The sequence below is a fragment of the Littorina saxatilis genome, linkage group LG1 (genome assembly GCF_037325665.1).
Source record: "Littorina saxatilis isolate snail1 linkage group LG1, US_GU_Lsax_2.0, whole genome shotgun sequence".
NCBI lineage: Eukaryota > Metazoa > Mollusca > Gastropoda > Littorinimorpha > Littorinidae > Littorina > Littorina saxatilis.
The window spans coordinates 39,469,219-39,487,836 of record NC_090245.1 but is presented as its reverse complement, the minus strand read 5'-3'; the positions used below and the strand labels follow the sequence as shown (position 1 = coordinate 39,487,836).

The following is an 18,618-nucleotide window of genomic DNA, read 5'->3' as shown; positions in this document are numbered from 1 at the left end:
TTGTGTGTGTGTGTGTATGCAACCTGATGGCCTAAATATAGCATGTTCTTTCATCCTCTAACATTGATAGCTCTTTAGGCTTTTCCTCTGACCAAGATAGGCTGCCAGCACACTCATAATCAACTGCTTGATAATTATTACGCTATGGGAGTTGAGCCACATTGCACTACAGGCGCTTGGTGCCTATAAGTTTTTACATTTAGTCAAGTTTTGACTAAATGTTTTAACATAGAGGGGGGAATCGAGACGAGGGTCGTGGTGTGTGTGTGTGTGTGTGTGTGTGTGTGTGTGTGTGTTTGTAAGCATATGATCACCATTCAGGACTTGCAACTGTTGCACACCTTCAAATTAAGGACCTAAACCAAAATGGGGACCCAAAACTGGGTCCTCATTTGTTTTATTGATCTAACGTCTTCAGAAGCTCCAAAACAAGTTTTTGGCGCCAAAAGATTAAATTTTTTGATGGATCATTTTGCATCAAACCTTTGAAAAAAAAAAAAACCTTTTTTTTTCCAAAGGTTTGCGGCAAAATGAGCCATCAAATCTTTTGGCGCCAAAAACTTGTTTTGGAGCTTCTGAAGACGTTAAACTCTGTTTCTTCTTTGGTCCCCGATAGGTATGTGCCTTCTCAAAGTCCGCGTTTGTGACCATATGCACGTATGTGTGTATTAGAAAGTCCTCGCTTGTGACCATATGCTTGTGTGTGTGTGTGTGTGTGTGTAGAGCGATTCAGAGTAAACTACTGGACCGATCTGTATGAAATTTTTCATGAGAGTTCCTGGGTATGATATCCCCAGACGTTTTTTTCATTTTTTCGATGAATATCTTTAATGACGTCATAACCGGCATTTTGTGAAAGTTGAGGCGGCACTGTCACACCCTCATTTTTCAATAAAATTGATTGAAATTTTGGCCAAGCAATCTTCGACAAAGACCGGACTTTGGTATTGCATTTCAGCTTGGAGGCTTAAAATTTAATTAATGACTTTGGTCATTAAAAATCTGAAAATTGTAATTAAAATTATTTTTTATAAAATGATTCAAAATTACGTTTATCGTACTCTTCATCATTTTCTGATTCCAAAAACATATAATTATGTTATATTCGGATTAAAAACAAGCTCTGAAAATTAAAAATTAAACAATTATGATTAAAATTAAATTTCCAAAATCGATTTAAAAACAATTTCATCTTATTCCTTGTCCGTTCCTGATTCCAAAAAACATATAGATATATGTTTGGATTAAAAACACGTTCAGAGAGTTAAAAAGAATAGAGATATAGAAAAGCGGGCTATCCTCCTCAGCGCAACCGCTACCGCGCTTTTCTGTACAGTAGTACCTGCCATATCCGGTCACCCATTAGTCATTGCAAAGGTGACCGCAAATATCAGGTGGCCGTTCATTACAGGCCCCCTCCTCCTCCAAAAAACCCAAAAAAACACGATCAAGTTTTCATGAAGAAAAGAAAGCGATCATCCACGAGCCGCCGATTCATTGTCTCTGTTAGTTTTGCTTTCGTTTATACATCTTAATTATTTGCGTGTTTAACTCGATCGTCCTGGCTAAGCTATTGTTTCGTATGTTTCTATGTGTGTTGTTTGGATTATTATATATGTATTTGAGTGTCAGATAAACAAGTGTTTCAAACTCACATCAGCTGTGATCGATCCGGAAGTGACTGCCGTAAATGTACATGTATGCGCATGTCTGTATTTACAGTTTGCGCATGCGTAAGTATTCATGTCGTCTGCTCGTGCTGTGCCGTCTGTGCACACAACACACACACACACACACCACAGGCGCTCGCCCGCGAAAGTGACAAGTGGCCGTTAAGTGGCCGCTCCTGTCGAGTAAGAGGGGCACCTTAGGGCAAAAATCAGTGACCGTTGACCGCGTCAGACAGGTTAACGGCCATTAAGAGTCAATTATAGAAGGAAAACTCATTAGTCATGGGAAAGCTGGCCGCTCCGGGTAGGTTCACGCCCACGAAAGGGCCGGAAATGGAAGGGACTACTGTATTGTTATTTTCACTGCATTTGCCACGAGCGGTGGACTGACGAAACTACGAGTATGCGGTCTTGGTGAAAAAAATGCAGTGCGTTCCGTTTTATTCTGTGAGTTCGACAGCTTGACTAAATGTAGTAATTTCGCCTTACGCGACTTGTTTAAGGCTTGTAATTAAGAAATGCGTGCTATTTATTTCATAAGATCTTGACCACAGTGAGTCGGTCATTCCTGAAATTGTGAAAAGCTTCCAGCGTCTTTATAATACCAATTGCTATACTATGGACATTTTGAATACGCACAGACCGTGGGGAACTATGCAGACAATGAGATGTTGTCTGCGGGGAGAAGCCTTCTAGTACCCCACCCACCCCAGAAAAAGAATAAACTTAAAGATGATTTTTTACAACCATCTGTTAACTCCGGATTCCCCCGCCCCCTTGCCCCCTTGCCCAGCGTTAGCCATGCCTTCCACTAACAACAAACAATGCCTACAGCTTTCAATTCGCAAACTTTCTTTGTCAGTGCAGACTGTGTACATCATGAGCCTATGCCTATTTTTATGATTGTTTTTTTTATCCCGCCACAGGAGGCCCAGATGCCAACCGATTATTACAGAGAAGTTCCAGACAGCTCGTCTATCTTTCTACGAAGCCATTATCTCTTGTGCTCCACTATAAACCTTTCACTAGACCGCCCCTAACCTTACTGCGCTGCTCTTGCTGCTGTATATGCGCAAATCCGGAGGCACGCGTCATTGCACGTTACCACAGGGGCCTGGAGTAGAATGCTAGAAGATAGAATTTGGATTTTTGTCGTTTGTTGAATTTTGTTTTCTTCTCACGATTTGAGGAAATAGTTGAGAGAAAAAAGTCTCCTTAATTGGTTGTATTTAAAAGCGTTTTATGTCACACAGTTCCCGCAGTGGGGCACTGCGGTTATGAAATTAAAAGCCCCTCCTGTTTTTGGAACCGCAGGAGCTTTCTAGTTTGCTGTTAGGTAGATTTTTGGTTCCTCTTTCCTGTCATGCTCTCTTTTTCTTCATGAATTCTTTTCTTTTTTCTGCCTTCTTGCTCATTCACCTGTATTTTTTCCAAAAATCTCTTCTCTTGCCGCTTGTCTCGCGATTCATGTATAGTTTAATCTGTTAGTGTTCTGATGTAAGTCCAGCAGTAGATAGGTTAAGCCTATTTTAACATACTGGAAACTGGTAATCTTCCAGTAGGTATTAATTTAGTTTTACTAAAGCCTGCTGGGACACAAGTAATGGGTTAGTGCATTTGTAAACAGGAATCGCTTGACAAGTGGCCCCCTTCATCCCCCCCTTCCTCGTCCTGATATGGCTCTGCGTAGTCGGCTGGACGTTAAGCAACAAATAAACAAACAATGTCACACAGTTACGTGTGTTTCATGGCAGGGCGCGAAGAATTTCCGCGGCTTGTCGCATCAGATTCATGATAGCTTGTCGCCAGCACTGTCATTTGCTGCGAGAGGGTCCCGTTGTCACAGTTTGTCGAAAAATCCGCTTGTCGTGTCTGTGGTGCTAAGGCCAACAACAAAAAAAGTCTGTTTACGGTAACATAAGCAACAAAAAAATAGGGTCGGTAGGTCGGGATTTTTTTAAAATATTTTTTTTTCTCCTCAAAAAAACCATATTTTTAAGTTATTTTGCCAAAAAACAGACTTTTTTTTTCCCCAAATGCCAAAAAAAAGTCTAGGGTCGCGCGAAAAAATAGGGTCGGTCGGGATACCGTAAACAGACTTTTTTGGGGGAGGGGCCTAACATACTGGTGACACACATGCACACACGCATACACGAAAAGATAGAGAGACACGCACACACACACACACACACACACACACACACACACCCTGGCACACACACACACACACACACACACACTCATAGATACAAACACACACACACACACACATATACTGACTGACACACACACACACACAGCGCGGCCAAGTTTGCTGGTCTTCGCCCGCAGACTTTGCTGACTGAGACAGCTCATCCCGTCACGGTTTAGCTGTAGAACAAGTTTAGTAGTCTTGATGATGCGAGAATTTTGGTTTGCGGTATCGAACTTTTAGTTTCATGCCGACAGATTGACTAAATGTATTCATTTCGTTTTACCCGACTTGTTTCTTCATCTTCGGGTTTTGCGGTTTTTTTAGAAGTGCAAAACTGTAATAGTTTATAATTATATTATTGAAAAGAAATAATACTCGGTGTACAGACTGCAAAAACGTGTGTGTTGAGGTATTTTTCCGTTTTGGTCGCTGCCCCATACGGCTTGATTGTTTGTAGAAGGAAGGTTCCTTTTATTTGAGATATCGCTACACCCGTAAAGGAGCATAGCAATTTACAAACAACTCCTACGCACAATATCACTGTAAACAAACCACTTTACAATGCTATCCTGCGGTGATATCATCTGAAAACATGGCCCTCGTGGCTGATTACCAGACAAGCAGAACGTACGCTCTAAGTAAACACGAAATCCCCTCAGATGTCACACGATTACTGGCATTTCTTGATATTTTCCCAGAGCATGTCTTGACTTTTTAACAATGAGCCATCAGAGGATCGTCTTTTTCTTCTTTTTTAAGTTATTACATTTAGTCAAGTTTTGACTAAATGTTTTAACGTAGAGGGAGGGGGGGGGGGGGGGGGGGGGGGGGGGGGCAATCGAGACGAGGGTCGTGGTGTGTGTGTGTGTGTGTGTAGAGCGATTCAGAGAAAACTACTTGACCGATCTTCATGAAACTTGACATGAGAGATCCTGAGTATGGTATCTCCAGATGTTTTTTTTCATTTTTTTGATAAATAGCTTTGATGACGTCATACCCGGCTTTTCGTGAAAGTTGAGGCGGTACTGTCACGCTCTCATTTTTCAACCAAATTGGTTGAAATTTTGGTCAAGTAATCTTCGACGAAGCCCGGACTTTGGTATTGCATTTCAGCTTGGAGGCTTAAAAATTAATTAATGAGTTTGCTCATTAAAGTTGTCATTAAAATCGATTTTTCGCAAACAGATTTAAAATTGATTGCATCATATTCTGAATCTAAAAATATATACATATGTCATGTTTACTCTTAAAATGTGATCACAATTAACGAAAATAGATTAATTAGTCTTACGATAAAAATTTAAGAAATCGATCCAAAAATGATTTTCATCTTATTCTTTATCATTTCCTGATTCCAAAAACATATAGATATGATAGGTTGTATTCAAAACAAGCTCAGAAAGTTAACAAGAATACAGAAAAGCGCGCTTTGCTGCTTAGCACAATACGCTACCGCGCTATTCTGGCGTGTTAATTTCACTGCGTTTTGCACGTGGAAGGTGAGCGATTTCCTTCTCGCGGGGATTGACGAAGCTGTACTCACTGCCCTGACTCTCTTCCCACACTGTGTTAAGAAAATTTTCTTCCCGACGCTTCCGTCATCTGCTTCAGGGGAAATTCAAAGAGGTTGGTGAAGCTATTTATCTCTATAAATGAAGTATTACGAAGTGTTGCACATCGAGATAGGTCAGGTTAGTTCTGTTAGTGTCTATACTTAATGCCAATGGGTTTTTCGGGTTTGTATTTCGCGTATTTTACCCGTGAATCGGCCGAATGACGGACCCGTCGCTGCACAGCTGCAAAGTTTGTCGCTTCGAGCGCAAAATCGTGAGGAAAACGCGTCTTGTAAGTAATGCTAATACATTCTACCAAAACCTAAACATGTCTGCACCAATCCTGCCAAGTGTCGTAGTTGTAGTCCCCCGCAAACAGCTGTAATCGTAAGAAGAATGTGATCATTCCTGCAGATTTGTGTGTCGTGCACCCGATTTGACCGAATTTTAGCGTGTCGTACACCCGCTGTGACGTTTTTCACGTCGTGACGTCCACCCGATGCTCACGTTCTGTGTCGTCTCTCCGATCGTGCACTTACCTTTTGCACATGACCTTTCTCACTTGTTACATTGTGTCATCCCCCATACATAAACACGAATTACATGTATAGCTTTGTTCTTTTGTATTCTGACTGGCATGGAGTCATTTTCAGACACAGTCATGGAGATGACAATAGCCGGATATCTTACCACCAATGTGGATAAAGACACCTTGGTAAGTACTCTTAGTCTCGCTTACCTTTCAACCATTGCAAAGGGGTGTTGGGGCAGGAATAAAGTTATCTTCCATCCAGGCCCCACAGTTGGGTTGACATGACAGTCTAGGGTAGATACACTGCACTGTGCGATGCAGGTAGCTGGTATGCCCCTGTCCAAATGGATCTTTAAACATCTTACAGAAGTTACACTGATTATAAACAAAGAGATTTTTGACTCACATGCGAAGCAAAAGTGAGTCTATGTACTCAGCCTAGTCGTCCGTCCCTCCGTCCGGCCGTCTGTCCCAAAAACTTAAACGTTGGATTTTTTTCTCAGCCGCTATGAAGTCTATCAGCGCCAAATGTGGCATGATGGTGTATGATGACAAGACCTTAAAAAAACATACATAGTGACTTGACCTTGCTTCAAGGTCAAGGTCACGGGCCTTTAAAAACAGTTATGCTTTGAGGGGTACAAGCTTTTAGGACTTGCATAAGATCTGCCGCATGAATCACATGAATAAGGCTTAATCTTGTCATGCTTCACGTTGCGGTGTGACGTCAGATCAATTTTTTGTGTGAACTTTTTGTCACATATGGTGCATTCATGATTTGTTTTTCCTTCACCATGATCAAAGCGCTGATGAGCCCACAAGGTGCGGTAATGCTTGTAAGTTTTACCACACTCGTGGCACTGGTGCACTGACTTGTCAGCCGAGGCCTCCATCTTCTTCTTCATGGGTGTCTTCTTCTTCTTGGGGGACTTTGGCTTCTCTGTCGAAGGCCCAGCACCATCGTCAGCAGCTGTCCACATACAACAAGATACAAAAAGCTTGTGTTCGTCTAACCAGATCGAATGTATATAAACATTATTCTGGTACAATAGTCCGTTGTTGCATTGTAAAACTATAACTATAACATGATCAGTACGCTTTCATATTATCATAATCAAGCGTTGCCAATACCTGCACATGGACAACAGCTACAGTCAACTGGTGGTAATGGATGGCTCACACGTTAATCCTTATTGTCAAAAAACGATAACAATGTTGTAGCTATAACCTATTGACATGAGGTGCAGCCAATCGCTGCTTTCAGCTGTCAGTTCAATAGGTTTACAGCTGCATCATTGTTGTCGCTAAACCTGAATTTTGACAAGAATCGACGTGTGCAAGAATCCACGTGTGAGCGGCCCATAAACATGATCCTGCACAGGCTTACATAATAATAAAATATAACTTACATGTCGATTTCTCTTTGGGTGTCGATGTTTCTTTGGGTGTCACCTTTGCCTCCTTTTCTGGAGTTTGGACTATGTCCAGGTAACTATCCATAAATTCAGCGGATAACTCCGCTTCTTCTTCTTCCACAACTTCCATGACCTGATCCATGTTGTCCCTGAAAAATCACTCCAAGACGATCAGAATACAAACAAACAAGGTCATGTGCAAAAGGTAAGTGCACGATCGGAGAGACGACACAGAACGTGAGCATCGGGTGGACGTCACGACGTGAAAAACGTCACAGCGGGTGTACGACACGCTAAAATTCGGTCAAATCGGGTGCACGACACACAAATCTGCAGGAATGATCACATTCTTCTTACGATTACAGCTGTTTGCGGGGGACTACAACTACGACACTTGGCAGGATTGGTGCAGACATGTTTAGGTTTTGGTAGAATGTATTAGCATTACTTACAAGACGCGTTTTCCTCACGATTTTGCGCTCGAAGCGACAAACTTTGCAGCTGTGCAGCGACGGGTCCGTCATTCGGCCGATTCACGGGTAAAATATGCGAAATACAAACCCGAAAAACCCATTGGCATTAAGTATAGACACTAACAGAACTAACCTGACCTATCTCGATGTGCAACACTTCGTAATACTTCATTTATAGAGATAAATAGCTTCACCAACCTCTTTGAATTTCCCCTGAAGCAGATGACGGAAGCGTCGGGAAGAAAATTTTCTTAACACAGTGTGGGAAGAGAGTCAGGGTAGTGGTACTGTCTCGGTGAAAAACTACAGTGCGTTCAGTTTCATTCCGTGAGTTCGACAGCTTGACTAAATGTAGTAATTTCGCCTTACGCGACTTGTTGCTATTTTGTATTGGTGTTTATTTATTCATTTGTAAAATGCCTGTTTTTTTCTCTCTGTGTGTGCTGGCGACTGTTGCTTGTTTATTTATTTATTCATGTGTTTGTTTGTTTATTCGATCGATCGATCGTTCATTCATTCATTCTTTCATTCATTCATTCATTCATCCATTCATTTATTTGTTATTCCATTTGTTAAACCAAGGACTTACCAGAAAGCTTTTTGACTCACATGCGAAGCAAAAGTGAGTCTATGTACTCACCCGAGTCGTCCGTCCGTCCGTCCGGCCGGCCGGCCGGCCGTCCGGAAAACTTTAACGTTGGATATTTCTTGGATACTATTCAGTCTATCAGTACCAAATTTGGCAAGATGGTGTATGATGACAAGGCCCCAAAAAACATACATAGCATCTTGACCTTGCTTCAAGGTCAAGGTCGCATCGGCCATAAATGTTGTCTAAAAAACAGCTATTTTTCACATTTTCCCCATTTTCTCTGAAGTTTTTGAGATTGAATACCTCACCTATATATGATATATAGGGCAAAGTAAGCCCCATCTTTTGATACCAGTTTGGTTTACCTTGCTTCAAGGTCAAGGTCACAGGAGCTCTTCAAAGTTGGATTGTATACATATTTTGAAGTGACCTTGACCCTGAACTATGGAAGATAACTGTTTCAAACTTAAAAATTATGTGGGGCACATGTTATGCTTTCATCATGAGACACATTTGGTCACATATGATCAAGGTCAAGGTCACTTTGACCCTTATGAAATGTGACCAAAATAAGGTAGTGAACCACTAAAAGTGACCATATCTCATGGTAGAAAGGGCCAATAAGCACCATTGTACTTCCTATGTCTTGAATTAACAGCTTTGTGTTGCATGACCTTGGATGACCTTGACCTTGGGTAGGAAAAATGTTTAAAGCAGTTCTTAGTGTATGATGTCATTGCTAGGTTTAGTTATTTGAGGTCAAGCATGTGAGTCGTATGGGCTTTGCCCTTCTTGTTTGTTGATGTGTTCAGTTTCATTCTTTTAAGCCGACAGATTGACTAAATGTTTGATATCGCTTTACGTGACTTTTCTGTTGTGCATTTTATAAATCACGTGAGTGGAGTGCTCAATATCAGAGACATATCTATGTCTCTGTCAATATAAAGCACGTTCTTAAATACAAAAAAATTATTTTTTTCCAATATGATTACACGAATTGCACGAGCTTGTGCTCCCACTATTGCAATGCCAAACGCCTACTCGCGCGCGCGTACACACACTTGGACACACTTGCATACACGCAAACACTGTGGTATAAGAACATTACACACACACACACGCACGCACGCATGCACACACACACACACTGACACACACACGCACACACACACACTGACACACACACACACACACACACATTGTTTACAAGACTTGACGCCTGAACACACTTCCACACACCCCTCACACTCACACTCCACCAACATTCCAGCTTTCTATCTCAATTGATATAATTGTCACTAACGCAATTTTGCATGACAGCAGTCGCGAGTTGAGTTTCCTTGCCACTAATTCCGGATGCTGCGAGCCAAGTGCAACGCCACTCTGCATTTGGAACATAATTTTTACCGTTTAGCATAGTTTGGCTGCGTTTTAAAGTGCAGTTTCCTTTCCGATTAAAATACAATATCCGTTTGCCACAATATCACCCCCCCCCCCCTCCAAGAAAGAAAGAAAGAAAGAAAAGATAAAGAAAGAAAGAAAGAAACAAACAAACAAACAAACAAGCAAACGAACAAACTAAAAGGAAGCACTAACCTGTGGCTCTGACTATATATTACATTTCTAGCGTTTTCAGACTTATAATGGTAACACAGAGTGAATTTCAGCTCAAAACCGTTTGCATTAATGGATTTATGGGTCAAATCATAAAACTAATCAAGCAAAGAAAGAAAGAAACAAACGAACAACAACAACAACAACAACAAACAACAACAACAAACAACAACAAACAACAAACAACAACAACAACAACAACAAAAAACAACAACAACAAACAACAACAACAAACAACAAACAACAACAACAAACAACAACAAACAACCAACAACAACAAACAACAACAAACAACAACAACAAACAGCAACAAACAACAACAACAACAAACACAAACAACAACAAACAACAACCAACAACAACAACAACAACAACCAACAACAACAACAAAAACAACAACCAACAACAACCAACAACAACCAACAACAACAAACAACAACAAACAACAACAAACAACAACAACAAACAACAACAAACAACAACAAACAACAACAACAAACAACAACAACAAACAACAACAACAAACAACAAACAACAACAACGATGCTTTGCACCTGCAAAAGCCTGAGTATAGATACAGGGTGAGAAATCCCTGAAGCATCCTGAAAAACCTGGCTATATCTATATACGCAATAAGAGATAAACTGACATCGGATATGAAAATCGTCCCCCTACGTCAGATCAAATTTAAATGTAATGTCTATAGTGTCTGCAGTGTAAATAAGAAATCCAAAAACATGCAGATAGTCTGCTAACGTTCCATAATCCAGAATCAAGACAGACACACACACACACACACACACACACACGGGCCGTGACACACACACACACACACACACCGTCAACAGAACGCATACATGCTGTGGAGTTCTGGTATGTGACCAAGTGGAAGGATGGTTGCTTTTTACATACACGCCCGGAAAAGTATGATGATTTCCTTTGTCGTTTACATGGGAAGGACGGTATCCTAGCACATGAAAAACACAAAACAATGACCAAAGTCAAATAGATAAACCCATATTTGGCATTAGCGGTCGCCATCAAGTGGTGCTGAGGTTTGAAAGTATCTCTGTTTCCTACACAGCAAACAGCCATTCGTGAAAAATGCGTTGCAGAGTGTAATACAGTCAAACCTTTCCTTGCCGCGACCACCTCTCGACAGCGGCCATCCGCTCACAACGACTCACCATTCAGAACAATACCAGACGCGTTTGTCTTTTAATTCAACTCAATTTCCATAGCGACTGCCTGCCTATAACGAACACTTTTGGTCGGTCATTTCGGTGATCGTTATAGGCAGGTTAGCCTGTACAAGAGGCTGTGTAGTGTGACTTGAGATTGTCACAGTAGTGTCTTCGAATTTAGGCGACGCCTGCGGAATTTCCGTTCCATCTGCGGTCACCGGAACAGCAACGATGCATCCATTGTATCAGTTTTCCTTGTTGAGACGATCCGACTGAATCAGTGTGTTGCGCTAATCCCTCCAACCGAAGGAATAAGTATACTGTCAGTTTTGTTGGGTAAGGTGACGTTGAGTAATACTTGGTTTGTTCGTTGGTTAGTTTTGATTTAGTTATTATTCATTTTGTTTCGGGACAACTTTCATTCATGGTATGTGTGTGTGTGTGTGTGTGTGTGTGTGTGTGTGTGTGTGTGTGTGTGTGTGTGTAGTGACGGTGTGTACGTATGTATTTTTTATTTTTATTCTCTTTATTTATATAGCGCCTTATCCGAAGTTCAAAGCGCTTTATGCCGTGTGAGATGGAATTTTTTACACAATATATCACGCATTCACATCGACCAGCAAACCTCAAGCCTGTTAGGCGAATGTTCACCTTTCGCGGCCTTTATTCCAAGTCACACGGGTATTTGATGGACATTTTTATCTATGCCTATACAATTTTGCCAGGAAAGACCCTTTTGTCAATCGTGGGATCTTTAACGTGCACACCCCAATATAGTGTACACGAAGTACACAGCCTGTGTGTGTGTGTGTGTGTGTGTCTATGACGTTACGGTGTGCACGCGTGCGCGGTTGCGCCACCGACTGCAAAAAGAACATGGCTTTGTAAATGCAGGAAGAGTTTATTTGGTCAGAACTTTCATTTCTTGTTTATTTCTTTTTTTTCCCTTCACTCACTGAACTCAGCTTAGACCCAGCCGCAACACTGAGCACATACACACAGGCCCCTAAAAGACTACACGCACACCTCCGCCACAGGTGAATTATATATTTTGGGGGAAACGTGTAGATAGATAATCTGGCCGCATGACGTCGTTTGCTATCGAGCACGACTGGGGCAGAAGAATTAAGAAGAAGAAGAGGAAGAAGCCAAAGTGAGGCAGGAGGATCGAGGCTGTTTCCTCGCCAGCATCTGTTAACGCGAGAAGTGTTTTGCTGTCAGTTCGTCCGTCGTTGGCACCACAGATCAGAGAAACACGGAGAGGGGTTGGGGTAGGGGTAGGGGTAGGGGGAAGGGGTGGGGGGTGCTGAGGAGGGGTTGGGGCAGGGTAGGGGGAAGGGTAGGGGTTGGGGCAGGGTAGGGGGAGCTGAGCAGGGGTTGGTTGCAGACCAAGGATAGCAGAGAGCCTGAGAGAGAGGGAGGTTGGGGTATGGTGGGGATAGGGGTGTTGTTGGGGAGAACGGAAAGAAAAGAGAGGGAGAGAGAGAGAGAGAGAGTGACTAGGAGAGAGAGAGAGAGAGAGTGACTAGGAGAGAGAGAGAGTGACTAGGAGAGAGAGAGAGAGAGAGAGAGAGATCTTCGCGGAAGTCTGTTGTGAAGGGGGTATGCAGAGAGTGAGTGAGAGAAAGATAGACTCGACTGAGTGGGAAGAACTGACTGAAGTCTACTACTTCGCTCTGTCTTCTTCGTGCAAGCCTAGGTAAAAGGGCTAGATCGTGCGGGTTGGGGGGCGAGACAGACTGAGAGGGGGTAAAAGTCGGAAACTCTAAAGAATCAGCCATTTCTTTATCTCGTCAGTGTAGAATAATTGGTCGCGTCTGAGCCAGAGATGGTGCCACGGCGTGTCAGTGTACCGGTGCAATTCTTTGTACGCTAGATGAACTATCAAAAAAATAAACATACCAAGAAGAGAGAGAGAGACTGCACCACTGAGAAAGATTCAGAAGTGTTTTAACCTTGTTGCTCCCCAATCCTGCGTGTGGTGTGAAGAAGTGAACCGAAGAGGTCACAGCATCTTTATTTAATGTGTCAGTGTCCGGAAAAGTCGGTATAAGTCGCAAACACACTTTCCGATTACGCGCTGAAAATTGGAGAGGTGTACATTGATGATCAGTGGATTTTGAAGGTTTTGGAAACAACAGGGTCCAGTCTATACAGATACCACAAGTCTTCTGTACGAACCTACTGGTGCTTTCAATTTTGAAGCTCGATATTTCCAAACTATGAAAGACTGACTAGAAAGAATCTGCATGGCGCATGTTGTTCCCCATCCTTTGCACTAGTACATTTCCTTAAAACTCATATTGTTAAAGCCAAAGAAGTCAAAGAAAGAAAAAAAGAAAAAAAGAAGAAAATTGCAATATACCGGATTTTCTTGTGCGCTGTCCCGTTTTGTCTTTGGATGATGGCCAAGAAACGGCCTCTAGCAGAAAGCAGCATGGACAAAAGCGAACTCCGTGGGATTCTATGTGAGTTAGCAGCAGCAGGAACAGCCGCTGGCATATATTTTGCCAACGACTGACAAGGACTCGGTTGTGGTTCAATGCGTTTTGTTTATGGGTGCTACTAATTGCATACCAGAGATGCTCTACCGCCTCTTCTGACGTGAAAACGGTAGAATAATTATCTGTGCCGTGCATACTGTACTTTACGGAGGCCGCAGTGCACTATCTTTGTGCATTTTGTACATTGGCTGTGCGACAGTACACTATCTTTGTGCATTCTGTTCTTTGGCAGTGCGGTGGTACATTATCTTTGTGCGTGTACCGCTGGCGGAGGAGGAGTATTTTCCGAAGAACGCGTGACGAGTGGAATGCTTTTTGTGTGTGCCAGTAACAACGACTGTTTCTGTTCCGCCGGCCCCGAAGTTCACGTGCAAGGCCTTGTCACAGCTGGCATAGCGTGTCAGTATCCGCGTGGGTGTTTTTGTTGACCTACATTCTTCCTGTGTGATTTGTAAGAATTGAAATTAGTCTTCCTTTGCTGCAGGATCTTAAATGTTTCTGTTGAATGCTTGTTCATGCTGCAGGGGGTAGCTAAAGTTGAAGGAGCTAAAGTTGTTTCCTTTGGGATAGGAGCTGACTGTTTCTTTCCTATTGTGTGAGGTAAACTGAACTTTTTGAGGGTTTTCAGGAGTTGAATTTGTCTTTTTCACTGTTATTCCAGGTAAAACTTTTGAGCAAGATTGAAAGATAGACTCAACTTCACACGAGCAACTCCAGATAGGATGAGTGCATTTTATCCGAGTATGTTCAGATATAGTTCTTGTTTTACTTTGTTGTTGTTGCGTTTTTAACAAAACTACTGCTCGCAATAAGTTAACTTGCTTGAGCACACGGCACAGATGTCCTTGTCTTGATTGTAGGTACAAGACGACTGACGTCAAGGCCTTGCCTCACGCGTTGCGGCCCTTCAGCAAACTGTCAGTGAATGGGTATATTATATAATTATGGCAGTGATTGTGTTGAGTGTTTTGAAAACCGGAAACTCTATAAATACAATCCCCAACGTCCTTACACAAATCTGTTTTTGAGTGAGGGAATGATAACATATAAACCGGCTGACCGCGTAACTGAGGCTTATTCTCAGTGAAACTGAATTTAGGCAGTAGGGAAAACATGCCAAGTGCAAGAACGACAACAACAAAACTACAACAAAACCCACACAACAAAACCCACACATCAAAACAAAACAAACAGTGTATCTATTTTTGTTGTTGTGCCAATGATCAAAACAATTGCCGAGCCTTCTCACGACGCATTCTGTTGGTGGTACGTATTCGTCAACTAATGAAAATTTATGCTTGAACTTAGGACGGAGCAAAAGGTTCACAGTGTCTGTGTCAGTTCAGACGATAAAAAAGAGCACATTAACAAACCGGCTTTCATTTCTTTTGCTATGGCTGCCTAAATGGCGGGGTAGTAAAAACGGTCATACACGTAAAATTCCACTCGTGCTAGATACGAGTGTACGTGGGAGTCTAAGCCCATGAACGAAGAAGAAGAAGAAGAAGATTTCTTTTGCTCAGTTTTTGGGATTGCTTCGCTTTGCTTTGTGAAGATAGTTTGGACTTGGAAAGTACAGCAATACAGCATGTACAAACGAAACAGCTGGGTGGCGTTTTCAGCACATTTGTACCCTTTTTAACGTGTGCCAGAAATGAGAGGAGCCGGTGTGAGGCTAACCGGAAAGTCAACCCGAGAGAGAGAGACTGAGAGCTAGAGAGAGAGACGCGGCTGAGAGAGAGGGTGCACAGTGAGAGAGAGCTAGAGAGAGAGGGAGAGAGAGAGAGGGTGCACCGAGAGAGAGAGAGAGAGAGAGAGAGAGAGAGAGAGAGGGGGAGAGAGGGGGAGAGAGAGAGAGGGTGCACCGAGAGAGAGAGAGAGAGAGAGCGAGAGAGAGAGAGAGAGAGAGCGAGAGAGAGGGAGAAAGAGAGGGAGAGAGAGAGAGAGCGAGAGAGGGAGGGAGAGAGAGAGAGAGAGAGAGAGAGAGAGAGAGAGAGAGAGAGAGAGAGAGAGAGAGAGAGAGAGAGAGAGTTGTACATGCCACACAACGTAACGGAAAACAAGAAATACCTCTGCATTAAAAAAAAAAATTCTTCTCTTTGTGCTGGTGCAGTGACTCGAGTTTTTATCTGGGAAGACTAACATCGTTGCAACAACAGAGAAACCAGCATCATTCTGAAGAACTCTAGCTGGCACTGGCAAGAATGGTATATGTGATTTGAGGTTCCGCTGACTTACCATTCTTCACTTTGAGTCAGACAGACTGCAATATTATAAAGTCTGAAAGTGGACACAGTTGAAACAAAACAGCATCTGTATCTGTGTGAAATTTCGCTTCGCTAGTAGTTTTCCTCTTCGAAACTCAACAGACATCGTACGTTTCAGAACTGAAACGAAAAGTCGTTCATCATAATTTACCTTTTTCCCCTTTTGCATCAAAACAGGTTTAATAGATATATATTCTGCACCTCCTCGAAACACCGACAGCCCACACTAAACATTGCATTAGACGGAAGGGAGTCTCGAGAACATCGGAGACTATTTTGCTTTTACTTCAGTGTTTATTTTCTGTTCTTTGGTGAACCTGTTCCCCTTTGAAACACAGCACACAGTGCCGATAAAGACAAAAAGGAGCAAAATATCGTAGATGACATTTTTCTTTGTGTCAAGAAGGAATTCATCTGTTTCTTTGAAACAAACACTTGACAGTGAAAAACTGCAAAAGAGTTAAGCGTGCACCCCAGAGTGATAACTCAGTTCAGTGGAGTGAACACAATCTGATTGGCGTGTGTGTCAGCCAAAGCAACAATGCCAAACATGCATCGTCACAGCGAGAAATACGACATACAGCCGGAGGGGCAAAGGTAAGTTGACCTATGCTTTCACAGTGATTTCTAACTTTGTCTGTCTCTGTCTCAGTGTCTGTGTATCTGTCTGTATTTCTATCTCTGCCTACCTACCTGCCTCTCTGGCTGTCTGTCATCACCTCCACCATCCATCATCACCATCATCCTCATCATCCTCATCATCCTCATCATCATCATCATCATCATCATCATCATCATTGTCTATGACTTTGTCATCATAATAATTTATTGTAAACGACGTCATAACGGTCCTATTTGAGTATACAATAACTAACACCTTGGTTACCTAAACACCGCCCCCCCTCCCCCCCCCCCCCCAATGAAACTAAGAAAAAGAGAAAAATATGTGTCAAATCTGTACTGTTCGTGCTTCTTCGAGTGAAAATTCTGATAATATTCCCTCGCTTAAAGAGAATGACCTTCACGTCAGTTCGAGGTCATGGCAGCGAGACATAGCCATTCCAACGTTCCAACGACTTGACAACCACTGAGACGGGGCAAATTTAACTGCCTAATGGACCGTCAGTCTGAATTTGTCTTGAAACGGGGACTTCCCACCCACACAAGTACACGAGTCTGCACTTCCCTTGATTTCCGAGAGTGTGCTGAAATGTAGGGTACGAGGGTTGGGAAAAAAGTTGTTGGCATCCGTAGGACGGGGGTGGGTTAATTTCTTGAACGTGATGTGCGCAAATTCGTCTCTGTGGCGTCATCAGTTATTACGTCAGACTATCGTTCTGACTATGGAGACGCCATGATGTCTAATTTTGAATCTGATGCAGACTTTCTCAGAGTGAAACTATCAAATCGACCGTAAAACATGTTACTGTGAAGCAGGAAAGACTGTGTCAGTGGAGATCACATCGACCAAATGTTTTTTTTTTTTTTAATTGTGGACAGACAAACGAACAGTTAATATGAGATAAACAAAGCTTATCATTATCACACACTGTTTGTCGATGTCTTGCAAGGCAGTGCTGTCGCCGAAAAGGAATGACGAAAAAAATGCACAAACCTGTAAAGTATAAAGTCTTCGATTTTTGCCATCCATCCCTCGTATAGCCTACTTTCCCACTCTTGCAAGCCCAAAGACTGTGTATGTAATCAGTAAAAGCTTTTAGATATCTCTCAATTACCGACGCTAAAAAGCAATGATGGAACAAGGGGGAGGAGGAGGGGGGGGGGGGGGTTGAGATGGAGGGGGAGGGGGAGGAATGGAGAGGCAGGAGGTGTTGTTTTTATGGGGGTGAGAACACAGTAGGGTGAATGATCTAAGCATCGCATGTGATGCATCTTTACGCACACGCACTCCCGCAGTGGGGCACTGCGGTTATGAAATTAAAGGCCCCTCCTGTTTTTGGAACCGCAGGAGCTTTCTAGTTTGCTGTTAGGTAGATTTTTGGTTCCTCTTTCCTGTCATGCTCTCTTTTTCTTCATGAATTCTTTTCTTTTTTCTGCCTTCTTGCTCATTCACCTGTATTTTTTCCAAAAATCTCTTCTCTTGCCGCTTGTCTCGCGATTCATGTATAGTTTAATCTGTTAGTGTTCTGATGTAAGTCCAGCAGTAGATAGGTTAAGCCTATTTTAACATACTGGAAACTGGTAATCTTCCAGTAGGTATTAATTTAGTTTTACTAAAGCCTGCTGGGACACAAGTAATGGGTTAGTGCATTTGTAAACAGGAATCGCTTGACAAGTGGCCCCCTTCATCCCCCCCCTTCCTCGTCCTGATATGGCTCTGCGTAGTCGGCTGGACGTTAAGCAACAAATAAACAAACAAACAAACAAACAAACGCACACGCACGTTTGTCAGTTACGGCCGTTAACTGCAGGTCGCTCGAATGACTAAGTACGCCCACACAACTGGCAACTGCTCGAATGAATTACTGCCAAACATCTTCCCTGACCGTGGACCCAGGTAATGAGAAAGTGTCCGTGGAAGAAAACATCATCAAAATACACACCAAACAGAATAGCAATACAAACGCCAGAACGAGCGATCGGCACAACTGAGGTTCGG

General features: G+C 42.6%; 1 protein-coding gene across 1 annotated transcript in view; it reads left to right on the top strand.

Annotated features, from left to right (window-relative positions):
* Positions 1–16,235: 16,235 nt before the first annotated feature.
* Positions 16,236–18,618, top strand: part of LOC138969152 (hemocyte protein-glutamine gamma-glutamyltransferase-like) — a 55,539-nt gene continuing 53,156 nt past the window's right edge. The window contains exon 1 of the mRNA XM_070341877.1: positions 16,236–16,595. Within this exon, the coding sequence (XP_070197978.1) occupies positions 16,540–16,595 (56 nt within the window). The 5' untranslated portion in view covers positions 16,236–16,539. The remainder of the gene's footprint in view (positions 16,596–18,618) is intronic.